The 18,597-nt window shown below is 42.8% G+C and overlaps 1 protein-coding gene across 8 annotated transcripts in view; it reads right to left on the bottom strand.

The window, feature by feature from the left end:
* The window catches only part of KALRN (kalirin RhoGEF kinase), a 445,988-nt gene that overhangs the window by 297,354 nt on the left and 130,037 nt on the right, over window positions 1–18,597 (bottom strand). For all 8 annotated transcript variants that reach the window (XM_052676088.1, XM_052676076.1, XM_052676075.1 and 5 more), the window contains exon 2: window positions 1,072–1,146. In XM_052676088.1, the coding sequence (XP_052532048.1) occupies window positions 1,072–1,146 (75 nt within the window). The remainder of the gene's footprint in view (window positions 1–1,071; window positions 1,147–18,597) is intronic.

Consider the following 18,597-nt stretch of genomic DNA (forward strand, 5'->3'; position numbering starts at 1 on the left):
CAGCACATTCTGTCTTCAAAGGCCCCACATGCCTGTTGCACATAGCCATTGCATTTGAATAGCTTGGAGAGCAGGTAGAAATGCTGGGGCTGTTGTCTAGTGAGCTGGGCCAGGAACAGGAATATTTTGAGCACGGTGAGTCTATGAGAACCTGCATCTGCTGCAGATCATGGTAAGAAAACCCTGAGGTGTGTTGGCACAGCTCATTCAGCCCTCCTCCACACATACAAGGCAAGTATGGACCAGAACAGCATGTAATGAGTTGATGGGTTGATGTGAGATGCCTTGGCTCTGAGATGAACTCAGGCACCATAAGGGAAGGGGCTACATAAACAATACAGACAAGCTGTTCTTATTAAATATTCCATCTGAAGCCATCCTATCTTTTGCTTCCACAGAGCACCCAGTTCAGCTTCATGTCACAAGCAGATCTTCAGGTACGCTGTTTTTATTATGACATCCCTTTCTTTGGAGCAGTGAAAGCAAAAAGGGAAGAGCAGGATAACTGCTTAATGCTAACTTTCTTCTTGCATTAGGCAAGATCACCAAAAGATGATTGAATGGCAAAAATGCAGGCACTGGAAATACTCACTTTTTATAATGCAGTTTGAATGACTTCATGCAAGTTTGCAATTGGTTCACGTGTTCTCTTCCCCTGTGAATATAGCATCAGTGGTACTTCTACTGCAGACTGGGATAGCAAGACAAACACTGATGATTCAAAGACCCTGAACTCAGGCTGGATCCCTGACCTGAACCATCCTGAGTTCTGAAACAGCCTAGGTCTGGGTTTGAGCTAAAAAGCTGTATTTTATGCCTCCTGTCCTGCCCATTTACCTGTTTCTCAGAATATGAAGAAGACCACCGTGGGCCAATTTCCTGCTCTCTGGGTGTTACTGGGTAACCCTGTTCTGCATATAGCCCTTATTTTTTTAGCAGAAGAGCTAATTTAAGTACTGCCATCCAAACATGAACCATATGGTGCACAAACAAACTTGTGCACCATAAGGACCACCATGCAGCAGCCAGTGCTTGTGCTGGGATAGAGGGAACCAGGAAGGATGCGCTCACCTGATACGAAGGCCACTTTCTCCTTCAGTATAGGAAGGACATCAGCAGCTTTTAAGCCATCATTTCGGAATGAGCCTGCAAAAGAGGACAAGAAGGGTAGATCAGATGAAAGCGTGTATTTCCTCCAAGTTTCATGTTTCTTAAAGTGAGTCTGGAAAAGTCTATAATTTACATAAAAGCACTAAGAGCTAGACCCTTACGGCTGATAAATTAATATCATTAGCATCAAAAGAGATATGCTTGTGAAATCAAAATACAGACAGTCAACTCATGTCACTTCATCAAATTTGAGAATTTCACTACTTCAAAAGTTCTGAAAGGTTAATAAAATGGAGGGAGATATAAAAAGGAGGAGAAATTGATGTAAACGCATTTAAGTAGGCTTTGGAACACAGTCCTAAGAGAATTTTTAGGGAGAATTTTGTGTCAGAAAAGCACTTAGAATTTTAATTGCTGAATTCTTTCTGTGTTCAAGTAAGCAAGACTTCACACACTCTGCATTAAAGAAATGAGACTTTGCTATTAACTTATCCTACTGCACTGAGGGCTCAGTGCAACTTAAAGCACTCTCCTACCTCTGTATATCTCACAGGCAATATACATGGAAACCAGGAGAAAGCTCTATGATTTCAAAAGATTATCACATCCAGAGCTGCAGGCAGACAGTTTGCTGCCAGCAGCCCCAGTGCTTTGGCTGTGTGCAGGAGCGGCAAGGACAGACACCAGTGGGGATGGTGCCACCAGCAGACATTTTCAGCTTTCTCAGTATTCCCCAGGACAGGTGAAAATGGTAAAGGTGAAGGAATTGGAAAACGGAGCCCTCCTTCCTGAGGGAAGGGAATCCCTCAGGAAAACTGAGCCAGGGAATCCACAAAAGCTCTCCAAATCTGCAGAACTTCCCTCAGGATGAGGGGTTACATTCCCAAAGGTACAACAGCATCTGAAGCAATGCCCTGACTCAGGGCAGAGCACATGTTCACTCGAGCAGCAGCTCTGGAACTGCAGACAGGTCTGTGGCCAATGCCTTTAAGATGACTCCGGCTCCTGAAAAAAGTCACATGTTGGCAGCTGCATCTCAGAGCATGCTGTTAGGTTTTTCAATAATGACTGGAAAAAGAGATATATGAACAGGAAAACCAATGGCTGTAATGAAGGCCACAAAAGCAATGGTCTCCAGCATCTGTCTCCAGGAGGGCTGAGAACAGCAACAATGCATTACCCAGAACATAAGTTATTACAAACATATCCCTAATAATGCTCGGTTTCATCCTCACCGCCAGCTGTTTCTAATACAGTTGTTTTGTTTACTTGCGTGCTGGATCTGAAGCCATGTCTGCATAGCACCACCTAATTTTTCCACAGAGCTCTGGATGTACAGCCACCTAGCCAGTTCGTTCCTGGACACTGATGAAGGCATCCTGCCTGACACTGCTCTCCTGCCCTTACAAGGCTCAAGTCCCTCTGCAGTAAATGAACAGAGAAGGACAGATAGATGATGGAAGGGCAGGCTGGACATCGGGCACTACATCCATGCACTGGTTTGCTGGTTCACCATTGTCATAATCATGGGTATATGCAACATTGTCCTTCCTGCTCTTTCACCTGCAGGTGTAACTGCTCTGTGAAGAAGCTAGAGTATTGCAATCACTTATTCACCAGAAGAGAATCAGAGGTGCAGACAGCACAGTGTCATATTTCAGCCAACTCACAGCATTTCACATCTTTGCCACATCCTGGGCTTAGCATGCTGTCCCCACACAAGAAGAAAGCACACCATGCCTGCAGGAGTAGCTGACAGAAGAATGTATTCTTGGGAACTTGGAAACACTGAAAAATTTAAGAAATGCTTGCTCAGCACGGCTGAGTCATTTTTCAGGGCAGATCAACGTTGCAAATGCACAGCTCGTCTCCTAGCAGGGATTCCCTGTGCAGCAGAAGCATCTCACAGTTTTAGGTGAGATGCTGTAATGAGAAGCCAGCTGGGCAAGATGGGAAGTGTAAGGCACGTTTCCACATCAAATGCAGCAAACCAATAAAAGAATTTTTTTCTTTTTTTTCCTGCACAAATGCCCCAGATGCCCAGGGAACTTGCTGCTGCAGGACATGCAGGTCAGCAGCTCAAAGGGCTTCCCCAGTGGGCCACAGATCTGCAAACAGCAAACAACTCCAGGGAACTGTAAAGATTAAGAAAACAAACAAGAGTTTTGGAAAGAATATAAGCCTTCAGTCTTTGGAGTGGAAGCCAAATGCTAACTCCTGGAGTGAAATAGAAATTATCCCTGAAAGGAGTCTCACAGGATTTAGGATTACTTTATTTCTTTCTCTAAGCAGAGGTCAGAAGCCTCTGTTGGAGATACTGTCTTGGGCTACATGGACCCTTGGTCTGATCTGGAGTTGTTCTTCCTAGAAAAGCTTTAACTGTGATCTGAAAAAATGCAGTGTGCTTTTGGCTTCAAATAAAGATCAGCTGCAGGAAATATGGAAATACTTTCTATACTGAAAAACGTATGCGTAGGCTAGAAGAAGGCCTCCTGTCAGAGCACTGCATGGGGCTTAATCACTTGGCTCCTGTTGCCTTCAGCAGGAGTTGTTCATCCTAAGCTCTATGCAACGTTTCACGAAAGCCCACATTCTCATAGTTCTCAGAACAGATTTGACTATTTAAAAATTTTGGCATGCAGTTTCTTTAACCAAACAAAACTGAACTCCTTAGGCTAAACTCACCCCTTGAGGAGCTCCACTGGAGTCCAAGAGGCAACACAGTAGGATTAATCCGGTCCATATTGATTCTTTCTTCTTCCCTTAATAAAGGTCTCTCCTATATGTCTCTTTTTTCTTTCATTTTTTCTCAAATTTTATATCCTGGGCTTATCACAGCCTATTTGCCTTCCTACCTCTCTTTTTCCCCCACCAAGCCTCAGTGGACTTAATTTTTTGTTTGAAGTACAGTAGCTTCTTGCCTTTCTACAATGTGCAAACAGAAGAGACGTCTCATGTGAGCAGAGAGAGGCAGAACAAAGGAGAATTTATTATTCCCATTGTAGTCTTTGCAAATGGAGACAGAGAGAATTGACTTGTCCGGTGTCAGACAGAAAGTTTGTGCAGAGCTCAACCCTCATTTCCCCAATGCTTCCCCAGTGCTTTGTTCACACAACTATTCCTTTGTTTCCTGGCAGAATATCATCCTCCTTTTTCCTTGTCTTAATACTTTTTGCTTCATTCTCCAGTCTTTCTCTCTCCATTATTCCTTCTTTCTGCTTTTTTGCCTCAAATATTTACCTTTTTTTTCATATGCACTAAGCTCTCTTTAACCCCTACCTTCTCTTCTAGCATGCTATTGTCTGTCCCCACAGGGCTGTGAGCCTTCCTAGCTGGGTCTCTCTAAGCTCCCACAAGCCATGCACAGGGGCTTAGCTGAGGGCTACTAGGTCCTTAGCCACTGGGATTTCACTGGCTGAGGCTCATTGGTTCAGACGCAGCGAGGCCACAGCATGGCACAGCATTCTGTTGAATAGAGCAACATGTGCTTCAGACTTGTATTTTTGCACCATCTGGCAGAGATAAATGGGCCTGGACACTCTGCATCTGCCAATAGCTCTTCTGTGGATGACAGTCTGATCCTTGATGTGAAGAAAGAACATTTCTGTGCCCTGAGTTCCCCATGAGCCTGCCAGGCTCCCCTGCCTTCCTTCCCCACTGTAGGCAGTAGAAAGATTTGACTTCCCAGAGGGTGGAAGGAGTGAACTGTATTGAACTGAATCTAAAGGCAGCACCAGCTAGAAAGAAAGCAATATTAATTTGTAAAAATCATTTACAACTATTATAGATCATCCTAGAACTATAAACTTCACCAACAAAGGTTATTATTCTCCATATTAAATAATAAACAGTAATACCTGGCCTCACAGGAAGCATTTACTTTCTGGGACTGCAGGTCAGACTGGACAGTCCTCCCTTATCTGGGCAGATTAGCAAAAGCTAACAGACATTGTAGTCATTACCAGTGGAAGCATGGCTGGCATTGCCTGTGCTCTTCACCCCATGTAGAGCCAAATCTAAAGCTCACTTTCAGCTCTGCAATGGAAACACCAACAATCCCTGGAACCTTCACAGACTTCTGAGGGCTCTCTTGCTGCATAACTGAAGAGCTATGCGGCAATTGAGCTTGTGCTTATTTAAGTCTACTTATTTCTACATGTGTGACTGTGCATAAATGCAGCACGGTAGACAGAAAGGTGTGGAAAGCACCTAATAGGAATGTTACTGAGGATCCAACCATAAAATCTGATCTCCAGTACTCCTATTAGGGTTGTGTGGAGTAAATATTTCATGCCCCCACTGTGCAGACTGACACACAGATCCATGCCATATCTTTGCTTTCCAGGTGACCCCCTGACAAGTTGCAAGAACCATGGAAACCAAAGAGATGGCCTCCATAGAAGAATCATAGCATTGCACCAGGTGCCAAACACTTTATCACAGCTGAGAGGAAAGTTATATTCAATATATTGCTGCACTTATTCTAAAAGGAAAAGATGAATGCTGTTTTTACATGTAATATGCAGGCTCAGTCCAAGAATAATATTATTTTCTCCATGTTTCCTTATTCTGTCCTTCCTTCTATTAATCACACATTGCCACTGCTTGCTAGAACATCCTTCTGGTCACAGCCATTGGACATTGATGCTTTGGGCTTTCTCTGCTTCCAAACTTTGCCAATGCTTGTCACAGTTCCAGCAGCTTTTCTGCCCCCTGTACATCAGCAAGTCAGTCCCTCTGATTTCCCACTGCTCAAAAGCTCACACAAGGAGAGTTGCTCCGAGCACAGCTCCTTTCCCTGCCTCCAACAGCGTAAGAGTCAGGGCTGGGTTTCAAGGGAGATTGCTAATTGCTGAGATTGTTATTCCTTCCACGAGGTACTTGGCAGCACCAAGCCTCCCAGCGCAGCCTTTGAATGTCCACACATTTGAACAGTAGCCTCAGCTTGAAAGCACGCCAAAGAATAGGCAAAGCTTCAATAAAGGTACAGCTCCTTGAAGCAAACACGCAAGTTCATTAGTGTCTGTGCACATGTGGTGTCTAATAAGCTGAATTCAGTATCCGAACCCTAAAACACCACACCTTGTGCAACCCGCCTAAGCCAACAGCCTTCTCATACATGGCTCAATATTGTTCAAAACATCAGAAGGATATCAAATTAATGCACAGCCTGTGACAGAGGCTGAGTTTCATCTCCATCCATAGGAGATTTTATTCATTTTGCTTTAAACAAACACTAATAGAGATGCTAAGGAAACTCAGTGACCGTGAGTCAATCTCTTATGCATTTCCTTTTTATTTTCATCAGGATATGGGGATCAGGCTGAGATCTTTCAGTTCCTAGCCTTAGAAAATAATTAGACATTACAGGTAGCCCTGCGGATAGCACCTCTGACTGCTAGTCAAAAGACTTGGCTCTATTGCTCTATTTGTAGTTCTGCTCCTGAATTGCTTTGTGATCCTGAACAAGCTGTTTTAACTGTGCTAGGTCTTGGTTTTCACATCTACAAAAGGGTGATAATGACTGCTCACATTAGAAAAGCACAGTCACATCCACAGACCTCAAAAATACCTTCAAATCATGAATTAATTTTGTCTCACAAAACCTTTTTGTGGCAGAGAATTGTTCCAGTCTGCTTTTATAAATCGGCAAAATGAGGCACCAGTAATAGGAAATGCTCTGGTGAATGCAAACGGACTTTTTGGGGAGGAAAGGGAGATATTAAGAGAATTGGAAAAGAATAGGTCATCCAATGCTAAATTTTGTGTATTAAGCACATGAAGAACAAATCTGCTCTCCAAGAGGAAAATGATCATATTCAGCACCTTGAGCTTTTAGTTATTAAGGATCTTCCTGCAGGTTGTGGTATGGTCCAGTAACCACCCAGATGCAAGTCTTTTACAGCCTCAATAAAGAGCTATGGGCCATTTGTAATCTGAAGTAGCATTATAAGCGTGGCCATGGTTTCTACCCAAGCCTAGTGAGCATGAATATTTTCTTTTCATTTCACTCCCCTCTCAATTACAATTGGATTCCTTATGGAAACATTCCTCAGAATTTTATAATCCAATAAAAAGTTTAAACCCGCACACAGATTCCTGGAGGAAGGATGCAAGTCCCCCATGAAATTTTAGAGGCTGGGTACACAGGGTCTCATCCTCTATTAAATTCTGGAGGTCAGAACAATTTCCTTTAGCTAGCGCTGGTTTAGTTGACAGGCTGTTTCCAAAAAGCTGCAGCAGAGCATCAGCTAGCACCTGTAACCTGTCATCTGTCCCCCCAAAAGCTTTGCTCTCGGGTCCCGGCTGTCCCCAGCCGCCAGCAACTTCTCAGGGAAAAAACAATAAAATATCTAATTATGTACAACATTCAGGAGGCACTTTGCTGAAACGCCAGCCATACAAAGCGACCATATGCCAGTGCCTCAAGTGTGCTTTGCAAACATCTGCCTCTCAGGGGGATTTCACGTCAGACCAAAAGAAAGCAAATTTAATTAGAGGCCAATTGAGATCCTTGTCCCAAGGCTTGTGACTTCCCTAAAAAAATATTTAAAAAAAAAACAACAACAACAACAACAAAAAAAAAAAAACAAAAAAAAAACAAAAAAAAACAGTAAAAACACAAAGCAATTACATTTGCCCCATGCTTAAAAACAATCTGTATGTTTTCTCTTTGAATAGAGAGCACTGTCTTTAATTTTGCTTGCACGGTTCTGTGTTCCCCATCCAAACACACACAGGGGCTGATAAAGTGCCCACTGCCTACAGCAAGGAACCCTGCCCAGGAGGAGCAGTTGTGTCTTGTGCAAGTGTCAAGGGGGACTTTGAACTGGTCATTGCAGCTCATCCAACACTCACAAGCTAACACCTCACTACTAATTAGGCTTGCTTCTCCCTCACCTGCCTTCAAACCCCATCTGATCAGATAGATACCTTTCTTTGGTTCTTCTTTCTCTCTTTCTGCATAGAGCTGATGATACAGCAACAGTGCCTTTCTCTAAAGCTGATTTAAAAAGAAGAGAGAAAGAACAAAATAAAAACCAAAACCTGCAACTCACAGAGGAGCTTTCTCTTCTCACACAGTTAGGGACAAATCAAGATCTGTGCCCTGAGCCCATGAGAAAGGGCACCCCGATCTTTTGTCACTATTTCAGTTTCCCCAGCCCTTCTCCTCCACAAATCCACACCACCAGCAGTGCTTGTGGTCACCCACTCACATGTCTGCCTGGGCATGATGAAGCATCAAGCCACAAAGCTCCCTTGAGGGACTCGCTGGCAGCACCCAAACTCTGAACAAAACTGCAGCAAACGTTTCGCAGGCATCAGCAGGAAGGACAGGGCAAGGCACTCACACAGCTAAATAATTCATCTGCCTCTCTTACGTACGCTGACATTTTTGACACACATTAAACATTAATGGAAAATGTTTCACGGACGGCTGAGTCCTGTCAGCGGATGCTCCGTCTTCTGCCTTCCCACCTGCCCCCGTTCCCTGGTGTGGCACAGCGGGCGGAGCGGTGCCTACCTGGGGCACTGCCCCTGCAGATGGTGGCCGGCCGAGGGGCTGGGCTCACCCAACATTAACCCTGCTGCTGCTAAATGAACCAGACGGACGGTTTCTTAATTAGCGGAGACGAGGTACCATGAAGCATTTCAGAAAGCAAACTGCCTCCCTGATTTGTACAGGCTTCCAAGACATGTTTACATTGACTTGCTATTTTTTCTTCTTGTGTTTAATCTAACGTTCGCCTGCTTGTGGTTTTAGTTGCTCCCTACTGCCAGTAAGGCCTCTTCTGTCCAAATGTCTTTAGCACACTACCATAAATGTTTAAAGCCCTAGAACTTACACTTGACATTTCTGTGGTAAGAACCTGCAACACTATTATAATTTTGACTGGAAAAGGATCACCAATGGGTTGAAAATGCAGCTTTCCTTTCATTTTGTTCCAGCTAAAGATACATATGAAGAGATGATTAGGATTAAAGCCTCACAAACTGGAACTCTTCCTGGACAAGCAGTCCTTAAATTGACTGAAAATAGCATTTAGCAGAAGGCAAAGTTACACAGGGCCACAAAGCAGCCTTCAACGACAAAGGATACACAGTAAAACTCATCTCACATATCCTATTAGACTATGAGACTGGATGTTATCAAAAGTATATTCTCCGTCCTAAACATACTTTTCTTCATGGAAAGGGCTAAAATATTTCTAACACAATTATTCTCTATACTAAACTGGCTTCTTTTCACAAAGAGAAATCTCAGAGCTGCCCAAATAACTAGTTACAGGTTAAGGAGGTCTGACTGATCTCCAGAGGGTGCAAGCCGCAGCTCCATCAATGCCCAACATCTGGAGTCAAATGACCATCTAATACACCCTTAAAACACAGGCAAATAATTTGGGCCTCTCTTTCCAGTGCACTCCCAGGTTGCAAATGCAAAACCCATAGGCTTGACATTTTCTCTTTTTGTTTTGTTGGTTTTTTTTTTTTTTCCAGCAGAGCTGAGCAAAGGGATATAATTAAGGAATGATTTTTTTAACTTTGCAGATTGCAATCTATACATATTTTTTTCCCACACACATCTTCTTATAAAGGGATTTTGCTGGTTGGTGTCTCCCCTGATTCCAGTTTCATTGAACAGCACACTATGCAAAAACTAGCAATTCCAGGCAGAAGGAAACCGCCCCATTGCAAGAGTTGGCAGTGCTGCATAAAGCTCATTAGTAAGTCCTCCTAAAGGTAGTGAAATTGTACATTGATTATAGACTTGATCTACTGCAGCTACCAGGACCTTGAGCACAACACTGAGCAGAAGATCAGCTGGTTTTAGCCCAGCTGCATCAACAAAAATACATTCATTACCTTTGGTAGGTTAGAGATGAGGTGGAAAGACAGTTCCTTCTTTACCCACATCTCCAACTGCAGGTGAGATTTTCACTCCTCCTTTTAATCCATTTTTGTATTTTTCCCATTGAGTATTTCACCCTACACACACATCTTGTGCTGTGTCCCTACTCTCCAGCAAAACCATGCACCCACAAGCACCTTGTCATACTTTAGATCTAGAAAAGCACAGATGTTTCTAGTCTATAACAGTTCATGAAAATTTCCTGCAAAATCCATCTCTGCTGCTGGAAAAACTTGTCCATTATGTTTGTTGTTCAATAACACTTAGGCTCTACCATGATAATACAGCTTTGAGTAAATGACAAGTCGCAGTAAGAAATCAATTAAACTTTAGCAACAATTACAAAACAAAAATGACAAATTAACTACACAAATGAAAACAAAAAACAGAGTGACATTTTTTTTACCCACTTCCAAAGCAAAGGCAGAATGAAAGATGGGCTGGAGAAAGCAGATTCATCATGCTTTCGCTTCATTATTATAATAATTAATTTATATTAGCAAGTACACATTAAGAAGATGCATTTCCACCCCTCTGCCACAACCAGCTGGTGCAACATGCGCACGTCACTCACAGGAAACAGTAATTGTGCTGATGTCCCTCTCCATCCATCTGATGTCTGCATCCTGCCCTGACTGCAGCTTTGGTTTGAGGCCCAGTCAGCATCATAGATACAAGGCTGCACCAACACACCATAGAGAAAAGTACCTCATGTAGCCAAAGCCAACTGTGTTTGGAGACAACTGAACATGCAGTGGCATCTCCCCTACTTCACAGCAGCTGACCAATGGCAGAACACATGTTTTTTGAATGGAGATATTAGATGAAACATTTATAATGACTATTTATAAGCCTGTGTTGGAAAAGGAGCTAGGTATGGCTTTCCACCCAGAACTCTTATTCCATGGATATGCTGAGAAAATTCTCATGAGCCCACAAATCTGTTTTATATCTTATCCAGTTGATCCCACTACAGGATTTGGACTAGTCCTCACCAATGGGGTTTGGGGATATTGCCTGAGACTGAGAGGGCTAGGAAAATATCCTCTTGGCAGTAACTGCATAAATTTTGGGATCTAGTGAAAAATGCAGCCTTTGCAAATACATCTATTCTCTGCCACTTTCTTGGAAAACCCTATGAAATGCAGCAATATCCATTTATAGCAAGGGGTATATTAACTCCAGAAAGTCAAGATACGTGAGACTCACTACTAATAAAAGCTTCAGGGCAAAGTATTAATGACATGTTGGTGAATAAAAAAACGCATATTGAAATATTACAGAAAGAAATTTACCATGCAGGAGAAAAGGTATAAAGTACAATTTTCCAAGTGGTATACTGGCTTTAGTTATGCAGACAAACAACCTTCTCATTGCCATGAACCACTTCTTTGGAAGTGTTTTGTGAACTCATACACAGAGAACAGAACAAAGAGATAAATACTCTCTTCTTCCCCTTCACTGAAGGGCTACAGTACTGAGCACACTGCTGCTACAGCATTACTGACAATTAAGGATGTGTCACCATGAGCAGTATCTCTGTCTGCACATATCTAATCCACCCATTACCATCATCCTCAGTCACCATAACATGATCACGCACAGAAATCCTACATTATGGGAATAAATATCCATTGAAGCCAAAATGGCAAGTCAGCTGAGCACATAAATTGCCCAGATTCTACCCGAGGACAAGAATAATTATGTTTCCAAATCCACTTTAAAACCCTCGCTAAAGAATACTTTCTGAAGAGGTCAAGCCCCGATGACAGCTAATACTTACAAATGAATCTTTGTTACTGCCCAAATACAAAGAGCTGTTTTACCGTGTCATCTCAGAAGAATGTCTTCTCCAGGAGTGAGACTGCCCACATTTGTATAGATCACTGCTAAGTGTTCGGGAAGTCATATGACTCTGTGGCTTTCAAAGACTGCACTTTGATGTCCAACAGACAGATGTCAGCACACAAAAAAAAAAAAACAAAAAGGAAAAAAATGTCCAAGCTCTGCACAGCCAGCATTGATGGACTAAACAGCACTGAGCTCCTATGCAAAAACCAAATAAGTAATAGCATCCAAGATCCCTCCTCTTCACTTTGCTTCCTATTTTTTCTTTTTTTTTTTTTCTTTTTTTTTCTTTTTGCAATCATGTTGCTAGAGAAGTGCCACTAAGGCAAAGTGTCCTAGCCCACAAAAAACTGAACAGCATGACAGTGCAACCACTTGCACTACGCCAGCTCAGGAGCTCCATATCCAGCAAAACAGCCTACTTGAAGCTGTAACATCACTTTGTCCATCGTGTCAATTGCTGAGGAGCAGTGTGTTGTAGCTCACACTGCTGCTGTCACTGCTGCTCCATGGATAAACAGAAGGCTTCTTTCATCAATGTTTTCAATGCAATGCTTTTCACAAGCACTGCTGTTCAGTTATAATGATTGTTTTGTTAAGTGTGGTTCTAGTCTGAAAACTGACTCCATAAAAATGGGATCATGGAGTTAATGTTTATTGCAGCTCAATGATTTCCAGATCAAATGCAGTCAGTTTACAAGTAAAAAACATGTTTGGTTTGTTTTTCCAACTATCAGGACTACAAACCCATGCTGGGATCTAGAAGTTAAGTTGTCATCTTTTCAGTTTATACAATTGAGAGAAAAAGAAAAAAAAAGAAAAAGAAAAAAAGAGTTCTGCTCGCCCACTCCTGGAGCTGCTGTATATCTCCAGAAACAACAGAGATTATACGGAACAAAAATGAAGCCAGTATTTTCAAATCCACTTATCTAATTCTGTGCCTTAGAGCCCCAGAAAGGTAATCTGATTTTAAAAGGTACTTCAAGGGCAACTTGGAGTGACAAGACTTAAGTAGCACTTAAAATCTTACTGCATATTTACGTAGCTAAATAGAACATACCTAACTTTAGGCACCCATTTTTCAAAGCTGCTCCCCTTAATTTAGTCAGCAAATTAATCAGATCTGCATGTGATTACACAGAGACAGCAGATCATTTCAGTAGGAAGGTGCTATTTTTATACAGACACTTGTCAGAGCAGAATTGCATGCTAAACCAAAATTTATGAGTCCACAAGCTTAGTCTACATTAACTATTTGACAGCTGCAAATTATTGCATTAGACACAGTCAGCTTGTGTACACAGGCATGTGCATATATGTAAGTGTACTTCTCCGCTGTCTGCAAAACCTCAGCATCTCAAGGGTTAGCAACTTTCTCTCAAGGTAACAACAATTCATGATGTGTGGAAACCAAACCCTATAGCCTGTAAGGATATAGAGAAGGTATGTTTTATTGGCCCTTTATGGGGCCCTTCCCACCTTTCAGTTATAACCATGCACATGAGAGAAACAAGCTGTCTGAGAGACACCAGACTTGCTATGGATTGGGTTCTCACAGCATTCTTACAGAGCTCTGTTGTGTCCCCTGCAAAACCTTCACTTTTCAGGCATGCCTTTGCTTCTCCTCATTTTCTCCCTCCATACAACTCACTCTTTCCTTCTGGGCTCTTGTGCCAGCTTGTTAATTGCCATGCACATTTTCTGAGTGCAAACCAAGGCACTGTTTGCCCCTGTTATCCAGTTGCCATGAAGCATGCCCACAGCACAGCAGTGTCAGGGCTGACCATCCTGCAGGGTCTGGACTTCACCTTCTCCTTCATCACATCTTTGGGAGTTAATGGGAAAGTCTGATGGCAACCAAACAGATAATGCAAAATAGCTTACAGGAAAAGTGGGCTGAAAATAAAGGCTGGGAACACGGCCAGCATTTACAGATGTACTGAGTTAACAAGTTCGGAGGAACTTTCCAAAATATTAGCCAGCTTTACATATCTGGCCTTTCCATGCTGGCTCCACAAGCTGGAGGTGCCTCCTTGCAGGGGCAGCACTGCCAGGCCATCCTTGCACAGTGTTACTCTGGCTCCACCCCATCTCCATTCCCCTCCAACAAGGACAAGCAAGTGGGTTTAATTAAATCCCAATGGTATCATTTTCAGCTAAGCATAAATGCACTGATTTGGGAAGTATGGTGCCTGAAGGAGTGCTGTGATCAATGTAACATCAGGTCAATTATAGCTGTTATGGTGCTGAGAGATGTATTTCTGTTCCCTGGCTCTCTTTATGTTTTCAGGTATAAAACAAAAGAAAGTGCAGCAGCAAATACTAAGTGTGCTGAAGACATTTGCTCCCAAGGAGCTCCTTCCAACAGGGAACTAGTTCCTGCCAGGCAGTTACCCGTCCTTTCCCATTCCAGCCCCAGCCAAGGTCTCATCCACAATGATGAAGTCTGCCTGGAGATTTTAGAAACCTTTTAGATGAGGTTGTTGCTCCAGCAAACAAGCCACAGCTGACTTGCCTTCATAAACAGTCACGGGGACTCTGTAATGAATACAGTGAGAAGGTACGGGGGTACTTGTGTCTCACTACGTCCTCCGGATGATATTTTCCCAGCATGTAGTCACAGCTCGTGCTGTTTGACTCATTCTCATCTGAGAATGCAAACAGTTCCCAACTAGAAATACAGCATTTCTGTTTGTGGGCTTAAAGCTCAGTTTCTCTCGCGATGTTTCAAGCCCAGCTGGGTTCTGCGGAGCCAGGAGACATTCTGTGCTGGGGGAAAGAGGCTGAGTACGCCTTCTGTGTGCTTGTCAGAGGGGCAGATGGACCTTGGCAGCAGACCCTTATGCAGGAGCTAAAGGAGCTGCCCACAATGCAGATTTGGCTGATGTCTGGGCAAAGTTGCCCTGAAAAATGAACTCTGGAAAAGCTAATCCTTGTACTCTGCTGCAGGGAAGGGTGATGTTTCAAGCCCTGACCTCACAGCAATGAGCCTTGAACAATCCTCACTTACCTCCAGATTTTGCTGCCTGTGGGAAAAGTTCTGTTTTAAAACCAAACCATGAAGTTACCCAGCAAGGGATGGTAGGCAAGAAAATGATTTGGGCTGAAGGTAAAATGGATCCCTCCCAAATACTAATGGCTTTAGACTTTGGATTAAATCCTGACATAAGTCATGCTAGTGCAGAATGAGCACCTCTCTGCAGTTTTCAGAGAACTGTAGCTATATATCTGAACAAAATCATGCTTCATTTCCACACTTCTTTATTATTTCCCTCACAGTTTCTCTTAAAATTATTTTAATTCCTTTTTAGAAGGAATCAGTCTGCGTGTGTGCTAGCGCACAAGACATCACACCATTACTGACTCAGAACTGAATGCTTGCTACTGGATTTCCAAGGAAAATACTGTTACACTGTAGCTTGAGAAAACTCAGACATCTGAAGGCTGAAGGAGAATTTCGTGGGAAGCTGTAATTATTCCAGACAACCAGCAGATATCCAGAAAATTCAGGGCTGAGGTAAATGTAAAAGCGAACCAAGATTTTACAAAGTGTAAAAGCAAAGGTACGAAAATCAGTGACAATACAGACCAACAAAATTGCAGGCAGCCCTCAGGGACACAAGGAAATCAGTGGAAAGTTATGGGTGGTGTGCAGCGCTATGGATAGCTGCAGATTAAATTGATATTGAAAGCCTATTCCATTTTTTATCTTTCTCTTATTAAATTATTTTAGGATGAGAAAAAGGAGGGCATAAATCTCTCTGCTTGGAGCAGCATGTAGGTATACCACATCAAAGTGGCAATAAAGACATCATGGACAATCCCTGGGCTCTAAGCCTCAAGATGTATATCTCGTGCAAACTCTGCTTATAAATTAATTTAGCCCAGAATACAGCTACTGCTGTATTCATAAGGGCAGAATGTTTCTAACCTTCCAATTACCTGTTCTTCAGCAAAAATAAAAGAAGATGGTGGAGAACCCCAAACACTCGTGTGGGTCCCAACTCCTTTTTTGGCTCATATGAGAGAGCTCTCCAGAAATTAGCACAGATCCCATGCTTGCAATCTATTCCTTGGAAGGAAGTAGCATTGTCACTCTTGGTGTACCCTCTCCCATGCCTATGAACGAAGCAGCCTTTGTCACAGAGAAGCTAATAAAAGCTGCAGATGGCCCAGCATGTGAGGCCTTCCCCCAGCTCCATGCAGCTCTGCTTAGGGTCTAGCAGTGCCAGCTCTGATCTCCAGGAAGCTCTGACATTTCCCTTGATGGTCTCGAAATAAGGAAGGGTAATAGTTACTTGGGTTAGTCTGAAACATTTACTTCTGAATCCTGGCCATGGACATACGGTGTGATCAAACACAAATCATCTGCTCTTCCTGCATCTCGGTTCACCCATCTGCTGAGGACAGCAGCATTTCCTTACCTTCCTAGAGCAGCCCCAGTGCCTGGAAGTGCCATCTTGTCTTTATTGGCCAAGAAAATTTCATACCATCAGTGCTAAGTGGGAGTTTTCTCTGCACAGTTTGCTCAAAGAAAAATGAAAAGCCAGAAAGAAAAGATGCAAAGCTGTTCTTAAAAGAAAACACATCCATCTTTAGAAAACTGAGAAAATATTCAAGTCCCACTCAATTAGCATTGCTGCAAAGCAAGTCTTGAGCAATTAACTTCCTGACTGCTTGAACTCTGATGGGTGCAGCCTAACTCACTATCAGATCAACTGGTGGGACATCTTAGCACATCATGGTTATAGAGAGCCTTGCTGGCCTAATTTGACCCAGTGAAGACCTTTGGGTGCACTCAATTTTTCAGTGAAAAGAGTGGACAATACTGGATGCAGAAGGAAAACCTGCTTGTCTGGCCATCCACACACACCCTTAAGCAGGAATGTTCCCACAGCAACCGCTCACAGAGAATGACGCACTTTGCAAAAAGAGTGTGGGTGAAGGAAAAGCAGCATGGGAAAGCACTTGTGAGGTCATCCCTCGGGTTATCACAGGCTCAGGATAAGCCCCTCATTGCTTCCCCTGACAAACCCCAGGACTGAATCACCCATTTGCTTATCCTCCCGTCTGCAGACATTTGCAGGCATTTTCACCAAACGCTTTAAAACGGTGTTTGTCTCGGGAGTCTGTTTACAAATCCTTCAACTTGTGAGCTTACAAACATTTCATTAGATGCAAAATTCCCACCACACCCAGTCAACACACTTCAGAAGTGAGGAGGGGTTCCATGCATGGTGGAAGAAACACTTCAGCACAGAGTGGGAGTCAGCCCATGTGTATTCCCTTTAAGCCTCTCCTGCATTTGACAGTGATTGCACCATATTGACAAACAGTAATAGCTCTGAAAGTCAACAGATTTGAGAATAAAACATAGAACCAAATATTTAATCATCTGGCTACTGGGACATGGAATGGTGGTGATGGGATCATAGTTGGCCTTGATGATCTTAGTGTTGTTATCCAACCTTAACAATTCCATGATTTTATAATATAATTTTCTGTCTAGAAGCTTGCAGCTGCCAACACAGTTGCAAAATGGAGCTGCACTGTGTGTAGGGCAGAAAAACACAGGATTTTGTATAATATCTTTTTACGTTCGAGAACACTTTGTTACCGAAACTATCACCTTCAGCTCTTCAGACATCTGTCCCAGTTCTCTGTGGGATTTTCAGAGAAAGGAGAAGAATTTTGTCCTCAATAGGAAAACCCACACACTGAAATCTTGAGTGATTAGTTGTTGGTCTCTGTTCTGGTGAGATGCTGAGGTGAAGCAAAACTAACATCAAATTACCTCTCATATTTGAGGTGCTTGCCCTCTACAGCTGTGTGTAAGGTGTTGAGCAGGGCATGGAGAGGAAGGTGGTGGCTGCCAGTGTATGATGTGTAGCTAAAAATCAGACTGCTTCAGGAAGGAAAGTCTCCTACTGCTACACAGTCAGAGAACCATGTTTAGGCCAAATCCAATATTCCTAAAAAGGAGACATATTGCACTATAGCTTCCAGTTCTGGGAACATTAGGTTTGATGGAGTCTGTGATTTTAAATGAGATCAGATAATCAATAATGTGTCTGAGGAAATTCATGCTGAACATGGGGGAAAAAATGGCAACGGGCAGCAAAGAAATGTTGCATAAATATATTAATAACTAGATAATGTTTGTCTTTTATCCTACCTTCCTGTGAGAGAAACTAGGTCCCACACAGAACTTGTGCTAGCTGTTTGTCCAATCTGTTCCTCCAGACATGATAAACAGCCAAGATCTCAAATGTGTCTCCACCACAGCAGGTCCTGGACACATGTTTCTCTGGAATGAGAGGGCTGGATTTCAAGACTTGTTTGATGCCAAGACCTGGATATTCTTGTGAGAAGACTTGTATTGAAAGCCAGTCAGGAAGTCATAAAGAGACATGCTCATCTCCGAGCTCTCCACAGTAGAGATGTATCTGTTTATAGAAGGTTTCTGCTAGAGAACTTGAATCATCTGGGCAATTATGCATATCATTTTTTTCAGGCTGCATTCTTTTTTACTCAAGCCACAGTTACACATTATTGCTTGAAAACAGGGTAATGAAGGTACTGTACATTCTTCAACCTGAAATTTATAGAAATCTAGTGGAATATATAGGACTTCCTCAAAGAACAAGATTGCATGATAGCTCAGAAATCACAGGCCTTTCCATCTACAAGCATTGTGGAGTGAAATCCACAGTTAATCAATGAAATGG

The sequence above is a fragment of the Tympanuchus pallidicinctus genome, unplaced genomic scaffold (genome assembly GCF_026119805.1).
Source record: "Tympanuchus pallidicinctus isolate F22 unplaced genomic scaffold, pur_lepc_1.0 scaffold15, whole genome shotgun sequence".
NCBI classification, from domain to species: Eukaryota; Metazoa; Chordata; class Aves; order Galliformes; family Phasianidae; genus Tympanuchus; species Tympanuchus pallidicinctus.